Below are 21,022 nucleotides of genomic sequence, written 5' to 3' on the forward strand. Positions count from 1 at the left end.
CATATAGTTTTTAGTTAATGTCTTGGGTTTTTAGATAAATGACCATATTACCTGCAAATCCATGTTTCCTTTCCTTATGAGCTGTTGTCTGTCTGCTCCCTCCACCTCACGCTTATGTTAATTAGCTTTTAGTGTTTATAATCCACTCACCCCTGACCTCAGGACACACAGGGTGGCTCAGGCTTGGCACCAATCGGGTTCCAAGCCTCCCTGAATCATCAGCTACTTCCTGATGTGGGAGTAGAGGAGGCTGAAAAAACAGAAACAGCCTTTTAAAAACTGTCCAGCCAGGCCGGAGTGGCTCAGTGGTTGAGCATCGACCTGTGAACCAGGAGATCATGGTTCGATTCCCCATCAGGGCACATGCCCGGGTTGTGGGCTTGATCCACAGTAGGGGGCGTGCAGAAGGCAGCCGATCCATGATTCTCTCTCATCATCGATGTTTCTCTCTCTCTCTCCCTCTCCCTTCCTCTCTGAACTCAACTTAAAAAAATATATTTAAAAATAAAAATAAAGTAAAATAAAAACAGTGTCCAGGGAAGCACTGTCACACTCGGGAGAGCACAGCATCCTCTGAGTGACTGTGCACCACCTTCCTCTGAGAGCTCAGCCAGCAGCCCCAGGCATTGACTTAGCAAATGCAGAGTTGGAGAGGAGAGGAGAGTGGTGGAGGGAGGAACAGAAATCAGCAAATGGAAGAGAGACGTGAACGCGGTCCAGGGTTGGGAGCAGAGAGAGCACACTGGACTGATGTATCAGTTGTCCATTAGTCACAGCTCTCATGCCTCAGGGAAGAGGGACAACTCTAAGCCAAAATGCAAATGACGGAAAACCTCCATCCTCTCCTTTCTTTGATGTTTCTTTACTCACTGGTCCTTCCTTCCTCCTTTAAATATCTGTGCCTATTTGCTTTACCTGTTTATTTGCTTTTTAAATGCTCACTTTTTGAAAAGCATCTTCTATTGGTCATTTGCAACTTAATGCCAATTGAAGTCAGTGTTTCAGTTTCAAGAACATTGGACTTTAGGCCTGATTTCTATCTTCCGTCTTTGCATGAAGACGTGTCAGGCATCAGTGAGCAGGTTGGGGAAGATAATGGAGACCTGGAGACCCAGCCATTGGGATCACAACTCCATTGGGATCACAGCAGGGCTGTAGTACCTGTGGATTAAGGAGCCCGGAGCCCAGAAATGAGCTTGTTCCCTATGATGGAGTAGGAGCCCAGCCTGGGTTGTGTCATACTCCTGGTAGTGTCGTCTGTCTTGTGTTTTCCTCTTCATGTTGACTATTCCCATCTTAGTAGAGAGTCACGAGGATTCTTAACCCAGGATCTGCGACATCTGTAATGGCTGGTACCTCCAAGTATTTCAGAGTTGGCTATGAATCGGTTACTAGAAAGTTTTAGGTAAGTAAATCAGCACGGAGCTGAGTTTATTTCTAGTTTCCCCACACGTTGACCCTCCTTTGAGATAATGTGATAATGGGTGAGTTTTGGATGTCTCTGAGAATTTTTTTTGAGATATTTTATAGGATGAATGAAATGAATCACTCTGTCCACACAGACAGGTGGGTACTGGTCAGCACAATCAGCATTCAGTGGGCCTTGAGCCCTTGGCCTGTGGCCTTCTTTAAAGAACACTACGGAGAAGGAGTCCTGTTTCCGGGAGTTCCTGGCTGGCCCCACAGCCCAGACACAGCTCCTGGGGCATCACTTTTTCCTCACATGATCCCATGGTACCAAAGCAGAGGTGGTACAACAAAACCTGGTCACAGTCCTCATCAAGCCAACCATTAGATAAAGGAGGTTTTCAGCTCCTCCTTGGCAAATACTTTGCTGTTTCAGCTTGGTTTTCAATGCTGGCTTAATTGATCTTAAAGTTTTTAAATCAACATGGCGTTCCCTCCAACTTACTAGAATGAATAGCAATTCAGTATATACACAAAGACATGTCAAAATTAAACAAGCTCATTTAAGAGATTTTCGAGATAACTTGAGCCATTGCCAGAAAGCCCTTTGACTCCTCCCTCCAAGAGGGTAACTAGGGTTGAAGTCGGTAAATACTCATTCACTACACTGTAAAAATTTGCTTAGTTACAGAGAACTGATCGCCGATTAAAGGCTATGATTTGGTCAGGGAAACATTGAGGAGCTTCTCACACACAAAAGCAATGTCAGAGAGATTGGTCCGTTAAAGGACAGTGGTGGATCTCAGGGTGGTCCTGGGGTGGTATGCTTCCGGAGCAACTGATCTTTTCTGGAAGGTGCCATGAGGATTGAGCATATGTAAAGGCATTTCTTTTATCTGATAGGACTTGGTTAGTCACACAGTAAGCCCTTGGCTTCCCACTGATTAGTATTAACAATGTCATTATTTCAACTTAGATTGTATTATATTTCTGAGCTTTAAAGATTCCCAAATTTAAAAAAAAAAAACATTTTTTTTGCCCTGGCTGGTTTGGCTCAGTGGATGAGGCATCAGCCTGCGGACTGAAGGATCCTGGTTCGGTTCCAGTCAGGGGCACATGCCCAGATTGCAGGCTTGATCCCCATCAGGAGGCAGCCAATTGATGTTTCTCTCTCTCTCTGTCCCTCTTCCTTCCTCTCTGAAATCAATATATATATCAATATATATATATATTGCATTTTAAATTAGATTAAGTGTGAAATGTAGACTTCGGTTTGTGTGATACACATACGTACGACATTATTACAAGATGTATTAAAATTTATTTAAAAAATACATGGTCACATTAGAAAGCCTATTTTACAGTGGTAAAGCAGCAACAGTTTTCATTTATTACAAATTCTAAAAAATAATCCAACTTCATAAGTAAAAAGGAACGCTGATTATCATTAAAAACATTTAAATTTAAAATTACCTACTCAACAAACACATCTTTACATTCTCACAAATCGGATGTATCTGTTGGTTTTTACAGACACAGAATTTCTGTAGGGTTTGGGGCCCTATCTACAGTTTCTATTGAGTACAATGGTAACAAGATAAAGCAATAGAACAACTGGGCACCCCTGGTGGACACAAAGATGAAGAGCCTGTCAACCAGGCATTGGCCAGAGGCACCACCCTGTTGGTCATACAAGGTGCTTCATCAACCGAACCTTGGCCCATGCAGTTCCACCCAAGGCTGTCAGTGGCAGTCCAGGGATTGCAGTAAGCCACGCCCTATGGTGCCAATTCCAGGAAGCAGCCATCCCTCCCATGAGACACAGAGGTTCCATCGTCCTGATCATTTACCTTGATTCACTCGTGGGGTATTTGGAACTGATATTGTGGACCGCAAACTACCTTACTTTCATGTGAAGTCTTTTACTTCATATCCTCCCCTGACATGCCAAGACCCCACCCAACAGGTAGCTATGGACGCCCATACTTTGCAGGCTGCATGATCCTGGAACCAGCCCAGGGTCCTGGGTTATGATCCCCACGGGGCCCCAGTGGTCAGTGATGGCTCTTTAAGGCCAGAGATTGTGGCCGTGGCTCCAGCCATAGTGAATAAAAGCTAAGTAGAGTGCTCCCAGCAAATAAGGGTTGCCAACTGGGTTGAGCCATAGCCAGCCCATGCATTTGAAATCAGTAAGACTAAACTGTGTACATATATAAACAATAATGAATGTTACAAAAACCAACAACCAAACCGACAACCACAACAATAACAGAGAAGGCCTCTTAAAACCCAGAACACAGAAAGCCATTTAAAAATGTTTAAACATAATTATACAAGGAGGGGGGGGGGGGACACACAAAAACCCAACACAGCTAAACAACAAAGGCAAGCAACCTTAATTCCAAATCTACATTAAAAAATAACCTGTGCTGGCATCATGTACTACCTGAACTTTGGTACATTTCCCCTTGATGGGTTAGGACATGTTAGAGAAGGAAAGGAGAAAATATACAGAGAAGGCACTATTGTATTTTGGCACTAGTAAAATCAAATCCACACTAATCTTGTTAATTTTCATACTCCATGATGTGCAATCCAATCCTTTAACATTCTGTGGAAACTGTATTGCTGGTGTTAACTTGAAGCACATCAGGAGAAATCAGGCAGAGAACACTGTGAACAACCTCACAGGGAAGCCAGAGGTGGGACCGGGCACAACTTTATCACGTGGTTTGTAATCTCCGAATCTGGCCCCGATTTAAGAGGAAAGAAGATAAGGCCGACCTGCTCCCTGCGGCATTCTCAGCAGTGGAGGGTGATCCCTGTCCCCTATTCTCCTTGCTAAGCATGCAAATACGTGGAGAAAACAACTTGATGAGTATAGATTCGAATTCAAAATATTGTAACAACTACCTGCAAATTCTCAGGACTTCAATAATATTTTGGCTAATATTTAAAATCTTTTTTTCCCCAGGACAATTAAGAGGCTCTTGTCTTTTGAAGGAAGACAATTCTGAAATGAGTATGTTACATCAACTATGGCTGGTAATAGTCAAGTTATATATATATATCTCAACATTAGTTTTCTATAATGTACATACCCCAAATGATGTTCTGGTCTTAGTTTTTCCTGATATTTGTCTCTGGGGAAAATGTGACTATGCAATGATCTACATTTCATTTGTCTCTGGGGAAAATGTGACTATGCAATGATCTACATTTCAGTATACATCAAAAGCTCTAATATAAGTTTTCTCACAAATAATTTTTAAACTTGAATCTGCATAGCCACCTTGTTAAATGTAGGGTGGGAATGACCTTTACATGGCCATTCACAAACCATCTTCTCTTTTAAAAGAGTATACAAATATTTTCAGTGAAGAAGTTTCTCACTGAAAATATCAAGAGAACATATTTACTAGTGCAAAAAAAAAAAAAAAAAAGGAAAGTAATGTAAGCTGTTTTTAGGCACTCCCAGTTAAGAGGATGTGTATATGTACTTTTTAATTTCTGGAGAGGATTTCACATAAGTGTGATTAATGACTAGTGAAATCTAAAAAACACACTTTGGTGATCCTAAGAAAGGAAAAAACAACATTTTGTTCAAAAGGTTCTAGTGCAAGTGGAGGAACAGGGAGGTGGTACCAGCGCTGGCAGTACCAGCTTTTCCTAGATGTACCAGGACAGAGATGCAGAAAAGGTACCACAGAGACAAGTAAACAGAAGCACCCTAATGTGCCTACCCTCCTCCATTTCAGATTAGAAAGCACCTGTTACAATGAACTAGAGTTTAGTGATTTCGTCTTAGAAACATTATAAATATAGCTTTCTTAAGAATCTATCTATAGAAAATATCATATATATAAAATCACTGTGCATTTCAAAATACTTTAAAACCTAAACATTGTATATAAGCATACCCATCAATACAAAACATTATATTTTCTCTACATCAGTTGGGTTTTTTTTTTATCCACACAATGGTATTCTTTCCAAAGCCCATCATAAACCCAACTGACTTTTACACTCATATTTGAAATACGCAGACATACATATACATATATATAATATATACACACTCGCACATACAGACACACGTTTGAGTCTTCAAAGGAAAAAAAACACAGTCACTGACAAAGCATCTCTACATAGACATTTGTGTTTTCAAAGTGTTTCAATGTGGAAAAATAATTTTTAACTGAATTCTGCTCGTAAATGAACATGTGGGGCATAATAGTTTTAGCTGCCTATCACATTCTAAACAGATTTCTTGATTTTGTTACAACAAAAGAGTTAAATATTCATATAAGAAGTACCTCATGTTCTCTGTGTGAAGGGCCTATTCTAGATTGATAATGGGGTAAAAGGGGTCCTCATGGTTACGATAGCAAAGGTCTCCGAGCATCGCTACAGCCCGTACAAGTCTCCTCTACCACCTGCCTCTCCAGTGAAACACACAGCTTGGAAGAGAATTCTCAGCCACAGGTTTTGCCATGAACACCCGGGAATTGTGGAATGTCAGTACTGAGTTCTATGTTAGGGACGCCAGGAGTCTAGCAGCCCAGAACCCAGGCTTTCTACCCATTTGTTTGATATTTAATCACAACAAAGTCTTGGTTAGACAATTCGATCACGACTGGCTTTTTAATGGCATCAATACAATAACTGATCTCTTAGAAGGGCTGTCAGAAACGTTTTCCTTGTTTCTGGATGAGGCTGGCCAACTGGTGTGCTTGACAGCGCTTGTCCCGGGAATGCAACCCACCTATACATGTATTGAGCCTTTGCTCTCATCTGGTCGACCATTTAATGATTTGTAAGAAAAACAATTCATGAGAAGCAAATCACACTGCAGATAAATAGTCTACTATTAGAGAACCCTACAAAGTAAAATATAGTATTTAGAGAATCTTACAAAAAACAAATTATTTACTCATAGAAAGGTTACTGTCTTCTAACTTAAAGTTTTAAACAATCATGTATTTAACCAAAATATTTTATTGGCCAACCACTGATAGAATCCTGGAGCTTGTATGAATAGCTTTAGTGTGACCATTTAAAAATAAATGAAATTAAAAGTGCTAAACTACTATGGGGTGGGGGATGAAAAACATCCCTAAATGTTTCCAAAAGAAACAGCCAAATTAGATCTGAACACCTTGAATTGAGCCAAATGCTCTTCAATATCTGAATAGGCACTTTAAAATTAGAACAGAGGAATTTTCCTTCTTTTATCCCTTAATTTTTACCTCTTTTGCATGTAGTAAAGATAAAATTTGCTACTGTAGCCCTCATCTCTAGGACAAGACAAAATAATGGTAGAAAGAGAGGAGTGAATTCTTTGTCTGATTAGTTTTTAAATAATGGAAAAAAGTATGAACCATTCCACCAGCTGTGTGATCTGGGAGACGCTATTGGCTTATTTTAAGTGACTTTTAGAACAAGGATGAAATTAAAAGTAATTTGTAATTTGGCATCTGTAAGTTATAGAAAAGGCTCATGTCTTATCCCCTCCTTTTAATCCTGACCAATGACAGACTCCCAGATGAGGAACTGCATCTGTGGCCTGTTCTAAGTGGACATGAATGAAATCTAACAAGGAAAAGCAACAGTCACTTCCCTGACCATACCACGCACATACAAAACACTCTTTGATTCAGTGATTACCTCCATTTCAGTATGTGTACCATATGACCCCAAATCATGACAAACACTGGAAAAATGTAAAGCAATAACAGTAAAACACCAACAACTTCTACCATGGGTATTCCCCAACACAGACACACATATACACACATACACACATGCACACACACTGTTTGGGAGATAGCACTAGGAGAGAGCTCAGGTTTCCCCAGGTGTAATCCACCACCTGAGGAGGTGCTGTCCAGGGGAGTATAAATTAGGGTGAACTATGTCTGCAGCAAACCCATGACAAGTTAGCATGATGACGACACCCTGCCGGTTTGCTCCGTGTAGGAGACATACATTAAGACTATGACCTGTTCGGCTCCTACAAGCGTTAGCATTCGCTCGTCTTTTCATTGAGTATGAAAGGTAAACTGAGGTTTCTTTGGTGATGGTCATTTGCTTGAATGGCAGCTTTTTCTTTGGTTGCTGCGTTAATGTTGTCTGAATACGAATCTTCATCATCATCTTCATCTCTTGAATTCCCCTCCAGGCTGTGTCGAATGCCATAAGTGAAGTAAATCAGGAAACCTTTCAGAGAACAAAATATCAGTGTTTTAGGTGGGTCAGAAAACGACTGTTGGAACATGGACAATTTAATACAAACTCAGTAGGGCCTTTGCCTTCTCTTTCTGTGTCGCCAGGAGAGGCCAAATTCTGTGTCCAAAGCAAGTGTTTGTTAACAGCCGTGCTGCCGGGGATTAGAAGAAAATGTTTTAAGGATCCTCAAAAAATAGTTTCTTACTTTTCTATATGGACATTTTGCTGGGCTTTCGTGTTGTTGTTTTTAAGGATTGGTTGAGAGTTTTGGGTTGATGTGAAATGCATTATAATTTTCCGCTTTAACAATATGGGAAGTAGGCTACCAATTAGCATTTTGGCATGTCCAATGATCAGGAATGATTCTATTTCCTCTCCTGTCCTCAGAGGTCTAAAGATCCAGCCCTCCCTGTCCTCAGATAAAGGTACTACCGTCACCATTTTACGGAAACTGAGGCACAAAACTAGGTCACCCAGATAATCAATGGCAGAGCTGGATTCAAATCTAGAGAATCTGCCTCTGTAATTCATGCCTTTATCCAAGATCAAGTGTATGAGTGTGGGTGTGGGGGGATGGGCAAAACGGACTGAGGTTCATTCTCCCATCAACTCAAGTGGGATTGGTGGCTGACACTGAAAATAAGTTAATTTACAGCCAAAGCAAACACATACATACATACACCAAAGTGAGTTACATTCATTTTTATTGAGCCAATGGGAGGACTGTCCAAAAGCATAAACCCAAACTCCTCGGGCCACCAGAACCAATGCAAATTTACCTCTCATTTCTCACTACTTCAGCTCACTTTTGAAGGTGGTCGGTGCTCAGTGTTTGAGTTACAACAAATGTAAACTCGTAATTTCTACCTCAATCTTCACATAGGAAATTGAAGAAGTCAAAATGAAAAGCAAAGCGGTATAGATATAAATAAGCTTACTTGTGTTGTTTAATGTTAAATCCCCTACAAGGCTCTAATAATAAGAAATTTAGATATCAGAAAAAATATTTACACACACACAATATATATACATGTGGGTGTATGTATGTATTGTTATTAGCTCATTCAAAATGTCTCCAAAAATCCACTGCTCACTTTGGGATCAGAGTCTTTGGCTGCCATTTGTAAATTAGATAGATTCTTTGATATGTTGGGGCTTCATTTTTCTTATCTATCAGGTTGGAGGAAATAGAACCTATGGGTTCTACAGCGTTACTTGGAGACTTGAATTTTTAAAAGGCATCTGAAAACCTGTGGAAAAGCTAACACTCAGATGTTCTAAAAATTGGGAAAGGAAGAAATTGGGGGGAAAAAACTTTATTTCCAGGAAGGGGGAAACGAGGCATTACTCCAATCACAGTGCAGAAATCAGAGCGAGCCAGAGCTGAGGAAGCCAGAATATTAAAAGACCTACCAAGCGCCATCCAAATGCTGAATCTGATCCAAGTCTCCGCACTCAGCTGGACCATCAGGTAGATGTTCACCAGGATGCTGAACGCTGGCAGAAATGGTAAGCATGGGACCTAAGGGGGGAAACAGCTTCTTAAATACACTCTGATTTTTGGAAGCACATTCCGACGCGGTGGTAACCAATGTGGCACAGTACACACTTTCGTTCTAAGTTTACAGTTTTACGAAAAGGACAACCTGAATAAAAAAGCACTCTTCTGAAGAGCACTGGGGGCGCATCCCCGGTGACACTGTTTCCTGCGGCCACAGCAACAGAGGATGGGTCCAGCCTGAGAACACCTGCACCACCGCTGAGATGCCACTGGCTTTAAGGCTTAGTTCAGTTCGGGTTGCAGGCTTCCCTGGGACATCAACAGGACAAGCCTCTGTAACTGATACACACAGCCTCTCGGGGGACACCCAGCTGAAACCTGCTCTTGGTTCCAACGGGACAGGATCATCTCACGTGCAGTGGAAGGGTTTCTGGAGGGAACGACCTTCCTGACAGGGTCCTGACTTTCTAAAACAAGATATTCTAATTACTCCTCTGATACTGTAGATTACTGGACAAGAAACCTGTTTACTATGACGTGTAATGTTGTGAGCGGAGCATCCTCAGGTTTTCGAAAATGGCAGCAACACAGTCAACGTAGGCAGAATACTTGGGGCAAAAAGGAACACCTCGAAGAATTGTGACACTCCTGTTCATTGGGTAACTTCATCGGAAGTGTTTTGTTTTTAAAAAGAAGCAACTCAGAAAGACTGACGCCCAAGGGAGAATGCGCACGTACCATAAAGGATACTTTATGCTGATTCTGGGGCTGCCTCCAAATGGTGAGGACGATGGCAATGCAGAGGACAAGAAACAGCACCAGGAGGGCCAGGCTCCACGCTTCCCGCCTGGCGATGGCCTGGACTCCGTAAGTGGTCAAAATACTCAGGCCCAGCACGAGGAAGGCTGCAAAGGAGATGCGTATGCGCAACACAATCAGCACCCACGCTTCCTTCAGATGCCTCGGTTCTCACAGTGCATTTGGATAAGATATCGAGTTCTTTACATATCTATTTTGCCAATACTCAGATTCTTCCTTTTCCTTGTGGGCAGCGAGGGCGGATTTCACTGACTGAAGCAACGCCACTTGCTTACTCGCGACTGTCTCCTCCTCAGAAAGTCAGCCTCCCGCCAGCACGGCCTCCTGCTTTTCCTGCCCAGGGGCCACCTCGTCTGCTACTGTCTCAGACTCTACCACGTGGACTGACGGGCCATTGTCAGGGGTGGATACTGCCCTTTGTCCAAATGGGAAATGGCAAGTCTGCCCACTTTCAGCTGTTGTAACACTAATTGCTAATGTAGACAAATACGGTATGACCTGCATCTTTCCTCCCTATTTCAGAGAGTGGCATCGCCCCCACCGACCCTGTCTCTGACCATCAAGTCTGCATTAGGGGTCCCTCCGATGTGCTCTCAGTGGAACCTGTACCTCCCCTGGCTTGCCACCAATAGTCCTGTGCTGTAAAGCCCGGTGAGTGCACCCATCTCTCTTGATATCCCAAATGCCCAGCAGAGTTCTGGACACATAGATGATGCTCAACAAATGTCGCTGAAAATAGGAAAGATTACGTAACTGGGGGTAAGCAGACCGGCTTTTCTATGCTGCCTCCCAGTCTCCTGGGTCCCAGTTCGTGATTGACAGATGTACCTGGCCAAATGCTTTCTCACAGGAAGCTCCCTAACAGCTAATGAAATGTACCAATTTTCTCCTAACCCTCTCACCTTATGAATTTCTTCCTGTCTGCTTCATCTACCAAAATATGAGAAATTTATCCTGCTAATATAAAGATGATCTCTCACCTGGCTGGGATGGCTCAGTATTTGAGCATTAACCTGTGAACCAGGAGGCCACGGTTCAATTCCCCATCAGGGCATATGCCCGGGTTGCGGGCTTGATCCCCAATAGGGGGCGTGCAGAAGCTGATCAATGATTCTCTCTCATCATTGATGTTTCTATCTCTCTCTCCCTCTCCCTTCCTCTCTGAAATCAATAAAATATACAAAAAAATAAAAATATAAAAAGATGATCTCAAGTCTAATGACCCACTAGATCAGCGGTTCTCAACCTGTGGGTCGCGACCCTTTTGGGGGTCGAACGACCCTTTCACAGGGGTCGCCTAAGACCATCGGAAAACACATATATAATTACATATTGTTTTTGTGATTAATCACTATGCTTTAATTATGTTCAATTTGTAACAATGAAAATACATCCTGCATATCAGATATTTACATGACGATTCATAAACAGTAGCAAAATTACAGTTATGAAGTAGCAACGAGAATAATTTTATGGTTGGGGGTCACCACAACATGAGGAACTATATTAAAGGGTCGCGGCATTAGGAAGGTTGAGAACCACTGCACTAGATGGACATTTCAGGGCTCCAGGAAGTTGCTAATCAGGTCTAGAGTAACACGAGGCCGTGTGTCCTCTCTCACATCCCACCTGCTCCATCTACACACTCCTGCTGGGCCTTTCTAGTGCACACAGTGGAGAGGACTTACCCAGGAATCCTACCAGGAAGCTCACGAGAGAAGCCGACTGCTTTGTGGGCAGAGCCGAGGGGCTGAAGAGGGTCTGCAGGCTGAAACCCTGCCCTGCAGCATGGTGACCTGGGACGCGCTTTCCGAGTCCGCCCGGCGCACGACTCCAGAGCTTCTTTCTCAGGAGAGAATCTGGGCTGCTCGTACGACAGACTGGGCTGGTACCTGTCCCCAAATAAACGCGGGTGTCTTGATTCTCAAAGAGACACTCGGTCCCAATGAAACAAGCTCCTGGGACTCCCAGCGTGACACGGGACAGTGCCACGGCTGGGGCAGCCCCTGAGCGTGCAGAGTCGGAACACAGTCCCACTCAGTATGACAACTGCGGCTACTCTGAATTTCCTTTGATGGCCATTGAATCAGAAAGTTATATATTAGATGCAGAAGAGACTTAGTTTCAAATGAGGCAACTGTGATAACAGGATGATTATTATGAAAATATCTATGCCCCAAGGAGACGTTCACGAAAACAGCACAGGAACTCTGGTTAAGTCTCAGCGAAGTATAGTATTTTTAAGTGTCTTTATATGTTACTAGAGGCTCAGTGGGGTCCCTCGGCCTGGCCAGTGATGGGGCAGCAGGAGGTTAGCCAGTGGGGAGGGGCTGCAGGAGGTTGGCCGGCCAGGGGGAGGGGCCAAGGGAGGTTGGCCTGGAGGTTGGGGAGAGGGGCCATGGGAGGTTGGCTGTGGGAGCGCACTGACCACCAGGAGGCAACTCCTGCATTGAGCGTCTGCCCCCCTGGTGGTCAGTGTGCATTATAGCGACCAGTCGACCAGTTTGTTCGGTCATTTGGTCACTTAGGCTTTTATATATATAGATGGAAACCTGCCGTTCACATAGAATTGGGCAACCCAACTCTTGCTAATTATCAATTGTATTTGATTCTTGGCTAAGGACCAATACTTTATATGGACGTCTGTATGCCCATAGCTTCTCACTCTGAGACTGCTAACTCCTAGGAAGCAGGGGTGGTGAGCTCTCACTTCCTTTATTTCCACACCCTCCAGAACCTTCTCACGGCAAGGACGGCTCACCTGAGGATGAGGACGCAGGCTGCGACCAGAGAGTAGGCCAGGAGAGTGCCGATGGACATCATGTCCACGAGTGCCTTCAGGTCAAAAAGAAACGCCATCACCGCTATGGAGGAACAAAAAGGATGGTGAAGGAAACGGCCTAGGATAAAATTCCGTAAAGCTGATAACTGACTCACATTTTGGTTGTTAGTACCAATGATAAGTCAAACAAAGCATATAAATTACATTTCTCACAATTAATAGGATGTTTTTTTGGATCATATAAACTGCTAACAAAACTTCAAAACCCCTCAGTTATCAGATTGATAACTACTACTTTGATTATTAATAACCATCTACTTTGATTACTTTAAAAAATATTGGCCTCAATGTGTTGGTAAGAATCACAGCTAGCCAAAATAAGATGGCCAAGACAGAAGGACATAATTAAGAAGGACAGATCCCTACAAGCAATCTGATCTAATTAAAAATCAAGCACAGTAAGATGGGAGTATGAAATAAAAATATTGAAAAAAAGCCTCTTGTTACAATTATCTCCTTTTAATTATTAATTTTAATATCTTGTTATACTGCCAAATTAAATTCTTCCTGAAGGAAGAAGAAAAAATTTTTTAAAATTCTGAATATACAGTATATCTATAATATATAAAATTCTGAAAATAACTGGACAAAGTTCTGCTGGAAAAAAGTTTTTATGGAGTTAATAAAATATGTGATCCTTTGCCATGATTTTGAACTACAATATCATAAGGCACCGTTTAATGATAAAATAGGCTGCAGATTATCTAGTACAACTTTCGTTTATGGTGCAGAGATCAGAAGTGACTCAACCTTCCCATGTTTCCTAATGAAGTGCCAAATCCATGAGAAAACATATACAAAGTGAAGCTGTTTAGACAAATACTTTCTGTCTCTGAAAAAACAAACAAAAAACCCAACCCATTTCACACAAAATTAAACATGAGCATTCCCTACCCTAATTTCCCAACAATTTAGAGCCTCAACAAAATTATCATTTTTTGGTTTGGATTTCTACAACACCAAGACAGTTTATCATTTTATCCATAAAGCTTGCTAGACTCTCTCTCTTGCTTCTTGTAATAGGACCTTTAAGGCCATTGTCTTGATCTGTAGAATATCTAAAAATTACTGCAATGAAATCTGGCCAAAGGCTTTTGACATGGATATCATGATATGCCAAAAAGTAAGCTTCTGGGGTTCTTGCACATGATTTAGGTACCAAAACGGCTGAAAGGAGAAACGGATTCCTCATGGGGTTTAGTGACCGAGAGAACAGGGATGCCCCAGGAAGTGGGCCATCTGCCATTCTAACAGCAGCGACTGCCACAGCCAGTACCAATCATCTTGGACATTCCTTACGCTTAATGAAGAATGGGTGAGCTTCAGCTTTTCAAAAAACCCTATGTTCCTTTACCAATATTCAGCTTAAATCCTGGACAAACAAGGAAATACTACATAATTATTTTTACTAGTAATCAATATGTCCCAAATTAAGTAATCATTCTTTAATTAAATTTCTGTGTGTCAGCAATACAATTTTATGGGCTAATCAATCCGAAAAGCATTTAATACCTGACATATAGTGAACAACCATTATAACCCTTTGCACATTTGTTAGAAGCCCCAAAGGTTAAAAAAACAAAATGGCAAAAAAAATCCCAAAGGGTCGATTACGAATGAATTTCAGGAAACCGCTGCCACCACAATTTTCAGATGTCTTCCCAATGCCCATACTATCATTTCCCAGTGATTCTGTTCGTAACTTACATGCACAGCAAGCAGACCCTCCTTGTAAGTCCATGCATGCGCACAAAACGTTCAAGTCCAACATGGAAGAAGCCTATGTTTGGAAAGCTTACCAGAAATGACCCCTGCGGTCAGTGTGGCAGCAACTGGTGACTGCCTCTTACTCAGTTTGGCAAGAAATCTAAAGAGTAAGCCATCCCGGGCCATGGCAAACAGAATTCGGGGTAAAGGAAACATAGAGCCCAGAAGACTAGAACAGAAAAATTCATAATCCATGTGAGTTATTACAAGCATTTTTCTAGACAGGTAGATACAAGTACAGACTGGACACACTAAAGTGCAGAACCAACCTATGCCCCAAAAAAATTCAATATAGGAAACATTTACAAACAAGTTATTGATGTTTATGTGAATCAAAACAGAAAACACCTAAGTTTCCATACTTTTTCAGAATCCTTGATGAAAAAAGACCCCCCCCACCCCTTTTCTTAATAAAAGTTAACTCTCTCTCACCTGCCACCGCACCCGATGATAAAGTAGCAATTATTGGTGTCTTCGTTTTGGAATTGATTTGAGCTAGACATTTGAAAAGCAACCCATCCTCCGCCATAGCATAGATTACACGAGGCATTGGGAAAATGCATCCAAGAAGACTGAATAAAAAGCAAACACATGCAGTATGGCAAACACATTCATGCACGATTATATCCCAGATCTCAAATTAAGCAATTGTATAAAACGCAGCGCACAGCTATGATTATGAAGTCTTGTTATTCTTAAAATTATGATTGGGCCTTTAAAAATATTGCCAATGTTTACCACTGTGCACTTATTATTCTGTTGCAGATATCTGCACAGCACAATGATCAGACTAACAATAATGCAATAATTTGTGCATGCCCATGATTATTACTGAATTAAAACTAAAAATTAAGACTTAACAAGAAAAACAAAGCAATCATATCATTAAGACATTTTTAATGGCAATAACTCAGGAAATAAAATTCCTAAATTGACATGTCATTTTAAAAACAGATTAAGTAATTTGATTCATAGAATAGCCCCTTCATTTATTGAATAATTATATATTTATCTTACCATTATTTTTCCTCATATAGCCTGATCTTTGATCAAATTAGTAATAATTCCCAGGATTAAAAAATAATCAAGACTGTAAAATTAGTGCATAGATATAGCCATGATTAAAAGTTTAAGAAAACTTTAGATACTTCAGAAAAACCTGTATGTTTACTGGCTGCACCATTCCATATATGGCTTGGTTGTGAAAAAGAACCATTTAAGAGAAAATGAGTAAAATGTTTTCTTTTAAAAAATCCATCTTCTTTATTTTTAATAAAGCTGGGTTGAGGTTGGCCACAGTGAATCTGGGTCCGTCTCTTCTAAGACTGGTTGGCAAGATACCATTACAGTTCAGATTTTTGAAACTATTTGAAACTATTCAGAATAAACCTTATTGTTAGCAGATGGCTAAGAAACCAATGGGAGTAATTTCTAATTGCTACTTCATATTATCTTGAATAGAAAATAAAATAGATTTGAGGGGAAAAAAGGCTAGGCTGATAAATTATAGAAAATATTTCTTCATTCAATATCAAACTTTAATTATTTTTACTTTAAAAAATTAGTAATCAGGCAGAGATCAATTTTCTCTTTGTAAGAATGCTCTACTACATAGCACAGTATAAAACTAGAATTAAGTATCTTATGATCACAATTCAAAATATGAGTAGTCAGGAAACCTGGGAAATGAATTCAGAAGTGTTAAAACAAGCAGCTACTGAAAATCCAAACACTTGAGACTCAACTACCCTTTCATTTTCGCATAGATATTACACAAATTTCCACCATGAATTTGAGGAGGGTCATTTCTTTCTCCAGACCAAGTCCACTTTGATCAATGCTACGTGGAAAACTCTCAGTGTTTCCCAATAAAAAGCACATTACATTTAACAATGCCACAGCATACGGCTTCCACGCCCATGGACTTGAGGTTACTTTAAAAGACAATGTCAAGTCTGCACCTAGGGTTTCAATGGTCTGGGCCAGCATGGAAACATACTAGTATAAGCACCCTAAAGTTTGATAATACACACACATATGAACACGTGTGACACATATGTATATGCATGTGGATGCCTATCTCAATCCTGTATTGTATTTCCGCTGAAGGTTGGACCAGCATTATCTTGAGAAACTGACTCTTGACTGATGGGGGAAAAAGACTTTATCACTTAAGATAAAGATAGCAGTTTGGGCAAACTATTCAGAGAATACATAGCTGCATAATATGTTCCTGAAATCAGGATTATTTTAGAAATACACAAAAGGAATTCTTAAACATGGACTACACTTTGCAGAAACCCAAACAGCCCCTGCCCCGGGAGCAATGCAATGTACCTTGCTGACAGCGCACAGAGGGAGCCCGCAGCCACGACGTATTTGGCGGGACCCCATCCGACGTACTCAAATGCTACAGGAAGGGGGCTCTTTTCATCGAGGAGGTAGTAAGGCATCATAAGTGTTAAAGCTGCAGAGACCCCAAAATAGGCCATAAAGCAAACAAGCAGAGAAGTCACAATTCCGATAGGAATAGCTTTCTGAGGGTTCCGGACCTCTTCACCTAAGGAAACATAAAAGGTTTGAGTGTTGAATAAAATGTGAATAGGTAAGCCATGCATTTCCCTCCTCCTCCATGGTCATTCTACTCTGCTTTTGTCCCTTCCGTGTTCTTAGCTTGATCCACCTATTCTACACGAAATTCTCTCTCCTCTTGAGGGTACTCGGCTATCACATAAAAATCCAATTCCAGAAAAAAAAAACAAAAACGGTATACCAGCACTATTAAATGGTTAGTGGTAGGAAGGCAGTCTTAATCCATTTTGAAAACGATTCACCCACAGAGATTAAACACCTGTCCCGTCATTCTGTAGGCCCTTAAATATGAAGGTTTCAGATAAACTTCTACCCAATCCACCTACTTTATAGTAAACTCTAGTTTCAATAGAAAATAGTACACTTTGGGTCTTTCTGATAAGACGGCATTTGAAGCAGCCAAAGCACAATAGATGATAAGCCAGGCAAAAAATATGAACCCAGAGTAGACACTTGGAGAGTGATTCTGGCCTGATGATTTCCTTGTATAAGATAAAGAGGACAGAATGATGACAATATATTGTCCTAACAGAGAAGAGATCATTTAAGAGTGTGATTACCATTGGTTACTCACTGTGATAGCACGTCCAGATAGAAGGTTGAGGATAGGAATTATGACTAACATCTATAAAGTATTGGACAGCTTGCAAAATGTTTTTATATGTATTCTCTCAAAGGATATATGTATCTTAGGTATCTGAGGGGCAGGTACCACTCTCCCAATTTTACCAACATGGACACCAAGGCTCAGGTTGTTTCATACAGTTTCTTTTTTGTCATATACAGCAGGTTTCACAACTGGGTCTGGAACCCGGTCCAAATCCCATTCTCTTTCCTGGACCCTCTGCTGCCACCCATGGGTACTCATGTGGTACAAAGAGCCCCTCTCCCTTCTACCTGGAGCCAGGACTCTGCTCTTACCAGTTGTTGCGATGCAGTCAAATCCCACAAAGGCATAAAAGCAGGTTGCCGCCCCGGCCAACGTTCCCGCAATGCCATACGGCATGAAGCCACCGGCCCCGTAGAGACTTGTTCCATTTTCAGAGGGTGGCTCTCTAAGGGAGAGAACAAACGTCGCAAAGTCATTTTCATAGGACACGGTTTCTGGTGATGTGTCTGAACCGACGTCCTCAGGAGGCTGTGTGCTCATCAGCTCTGAAGCTGATACACTAAAGGCAAACCCTGATTCTCTGACTCTGTCCTCGAGAACACAGTGGGACCCCCAACAACAGCATCCTCTCGGGGGTACCAACACTGATCTTGGTCAGAGGCTGACTGACAGCAGGAGCCGAGGTCCAGAGCCCCTCTGGCTGGAACTCACAGCCAGGCAGGACCTCGAGAGCAGGGACTCCATCTGGAGACCCTGATCTGAAATAAAGTCAGGACACTTCCTCTTCTCATGGACAGTTGGGCAGCAGTGAAAAATTCACTACAAAAACATCTGAAAAAGTGAAATAGAATTCTCTCGGCTTGATTAACAATACTAAAGTTGAACATGTCCTTGCAGTTAAAAACTGTATAAAACCAGAGGATATAATTTTTTTTGCTTCATCAGAGTGACTACTAACAACTCATGTAAAGAAACACAGGTAGATATACCTCACTCCATATCATCGATACTCTTGTAATCTTATTTTACATGCACAAGTGAGAATTATGATTAAATACACCTCAGGATAAAACCTTTTCTATATTATTATTTACTTAATTTTTGAGAATATCTAGTTTAAAGTGAAATGCAAGGACAAGTCTGCTTATGCAACTAATAACATTCTCCAAAAAACAAGGCCTGAAATTCACTACAAGGCTGGAAAGATGCAATGAAACCGAATGGTGGTCCCAACAGGCAAACTAAAGGATGGAGGATGAATGATTCAAAAATACTCCTTGTTATGCAGAGGTAGCAAACCTTTGGGACAGTGGTTCTCAGCCTTGGCTGCACATTAGAATCACCTGGCAATCTTTTTCAAATCCTGACTTCTGGGCCTCATCCTCCGGAAATTCTGTTTCTTTGTTACTAATGTTGTGGCCCCACCCCAGAACAAAGAAACAGAATTTCCAGAGGATGAGGCCCAGAAGTCAGGATTTTAAAATGATTCCCAGGTGATTCTAATGTGCAGCCAAGGTTGAGAACCACTGCTTTGGGAGAAAATAAAAGCATTCTCCCAGTGGTTAGAGTCTCCCTTTCCCTCCCTTCACCCTGGAGCAGAGCGTGAGAACCAGCAGCTGCATGGCTTCCACAGCGGCTCAATGGTGAGCACACCTATGCGTTCATGTCTGCAGGGCGGGGCGGGTGGGGGGCGAGGGGGGTGGAGTGAGCAGGAAGAAGAGTCTTGGAATAGAACAGACCCTCAGAAAGGTCTCCAGGGCAAAAAGCTTCTAGAACCATTGTTGTAGAAAAAAGGTAACATAAATAAGACACAAGTGAGTAAATTAAAAGAACAACAACACCCAAGAAAAAGAGAACAAGAGGAGGAAAAACCCCCAATATTTTACCTGGCAGTTGCTGATATATTCTTGAGAAATTCTTCACTAATCTTCCAGTTGGCCACGTTTCCTTTCACAAACCCAGCAATCATAACAAAGAGAAGGACCAGGATGTTGACAGCTGTGAAGATTTTGTTCACCCAAGCAGACTCTTTTACCCCAAAAGATAGAAGACCTATGGAAAAAGAAAGGGCGTGTTAAGTCTGACCTAAGCTCTAGGAGAGGCAATGGCTTTTGAGGCAGTTCCCAGCTTTAGGATGTTATTTCGCCAGCATTCACATATTTAAGCCATATTCATCCCTTTCCGTTGTGAGTTCTTACTCGCTGGCCTAAGACACAGTATCTCTGAATTCAACCAACCAGAAGGCAGATGTGCTCACAGCTACGAGACACCACACCAGCCTAGAAACAGACAAATCTCATCACCTTGGCTATTACTACCAATGGGTAGCTAGAGGTAAAGTAACTTAGTTTTCATGAAATGCTGTTCTAAAGCCATTTCAAGGTTAATTAAGCTGCAAAATTTTGAAGGTAAAAGCTCAATCGTATGTCTGCCTCATATTTACTACACACATAAACAAAAACAATTCTTTAATTGTCATGTCCAAAAGATAGGTCGATTCTCATTTTTACAGTTTTATTTCATATTCTGATTGTAAAAGTAATCAATTTCCTATCCAAGTAATTTGAAGACACAGACAACATATAAAGGAAGTAAAGTCAAGTGTAATCTCCTGTCCAGAATTTTGTGCGCATGCATGCGCACGTGTGCGCACACACACACAGATCTCCATGTCAACAAATACATTTTTAAAAATATTTTTTCATTGATTTCAGAGAGGAAGGGAGAGGGAGAAAGAGATAGAAACATCAATGATGAGAGAGAATCATTGCTGGCTGCCTCCTCCACACCCCACACTGGGGATTGAGCCTACAACCCAGGCATATGCCCTTGACTGGAATCAAACCTGGGACCCTTCAGTTCACAGGCCAACGCTCTATCCACTGAGCCAAATTGGCTAGGGCAACAAATACATTTCTAATGGCCACATACTCTCCCTCTATATGGAGACACTGCACTTTAATCACTTATTTAGAGACAACCAGGCCACTTTAGTTTCTTACTACTATAAACAGTATTGACATAAATATCTTTTGACACTTTTCTAATTATTTCTTGACAATAATTTTTCTAAAAGTTAATATTGTATCAAGGGCCATGTACTTTTTATACAAGGCTTTTGGGTTCATATTATCAAAAATATTCTCCCATAATGTTTGGGCCCACTTAAATTGGCCAAATTTTTTTCTGTTAGGCTATTCTTTGTCATATGGATTTTCAGGATGTATTTATATAACAATAACGCTATAACCTCCTC

At 41.4% G+C, this 21,022-nt stretch overlaps 1 protein-coding gene across 1 annotated transcript; it reads right to left on the bottom strand.

The window, feature by feature from the left end:
- Positions 1–4,605: 4,605 nt before the first annotated feature.
- On the bottom strand, positions 4,606–19,818 carry LOC102419379 (cationic amino acid transporter 2-like; the record flags this gene model as incomplete). The annotated part of the gene is given in 11 exon segments (XM_023748191.1): positions 4,606–7,626; positions 9,049–9,157; positions 9,875–10,041; positions 11,644–11,736; positions 11,739–11,780; positions 11,783–11,847; positions 12,717–12,819; positions 14,997–15,136; positions 16,902–17,124; positions 18,078–18,211; positions 19,653–19,818. Coding segments are annotated over 11 exon segments (1,439 nt in total), but the record flags the coding sequence as incomplete, so codon positions are not given.
- Positions 19,819–21,022: the final 1,204 nt, after the last annotated feature.

Source organism: Myotis lucifugus, unplaced genomic scaffold (genome assembly GCF_000147115.1).
Source record: "Myotis lucifugus unplaced genomic scaffold, Myoluc2.0 scaffold_1188, whole genome shotgun sequence".
NCBI classification, from domain to species: domain Eukaryota; kingdom Metazoa; phylum Chordata; class Mammalia; order Chiroptera; family Vespertilionidae; genus Myotis; species Myotis lucifugus.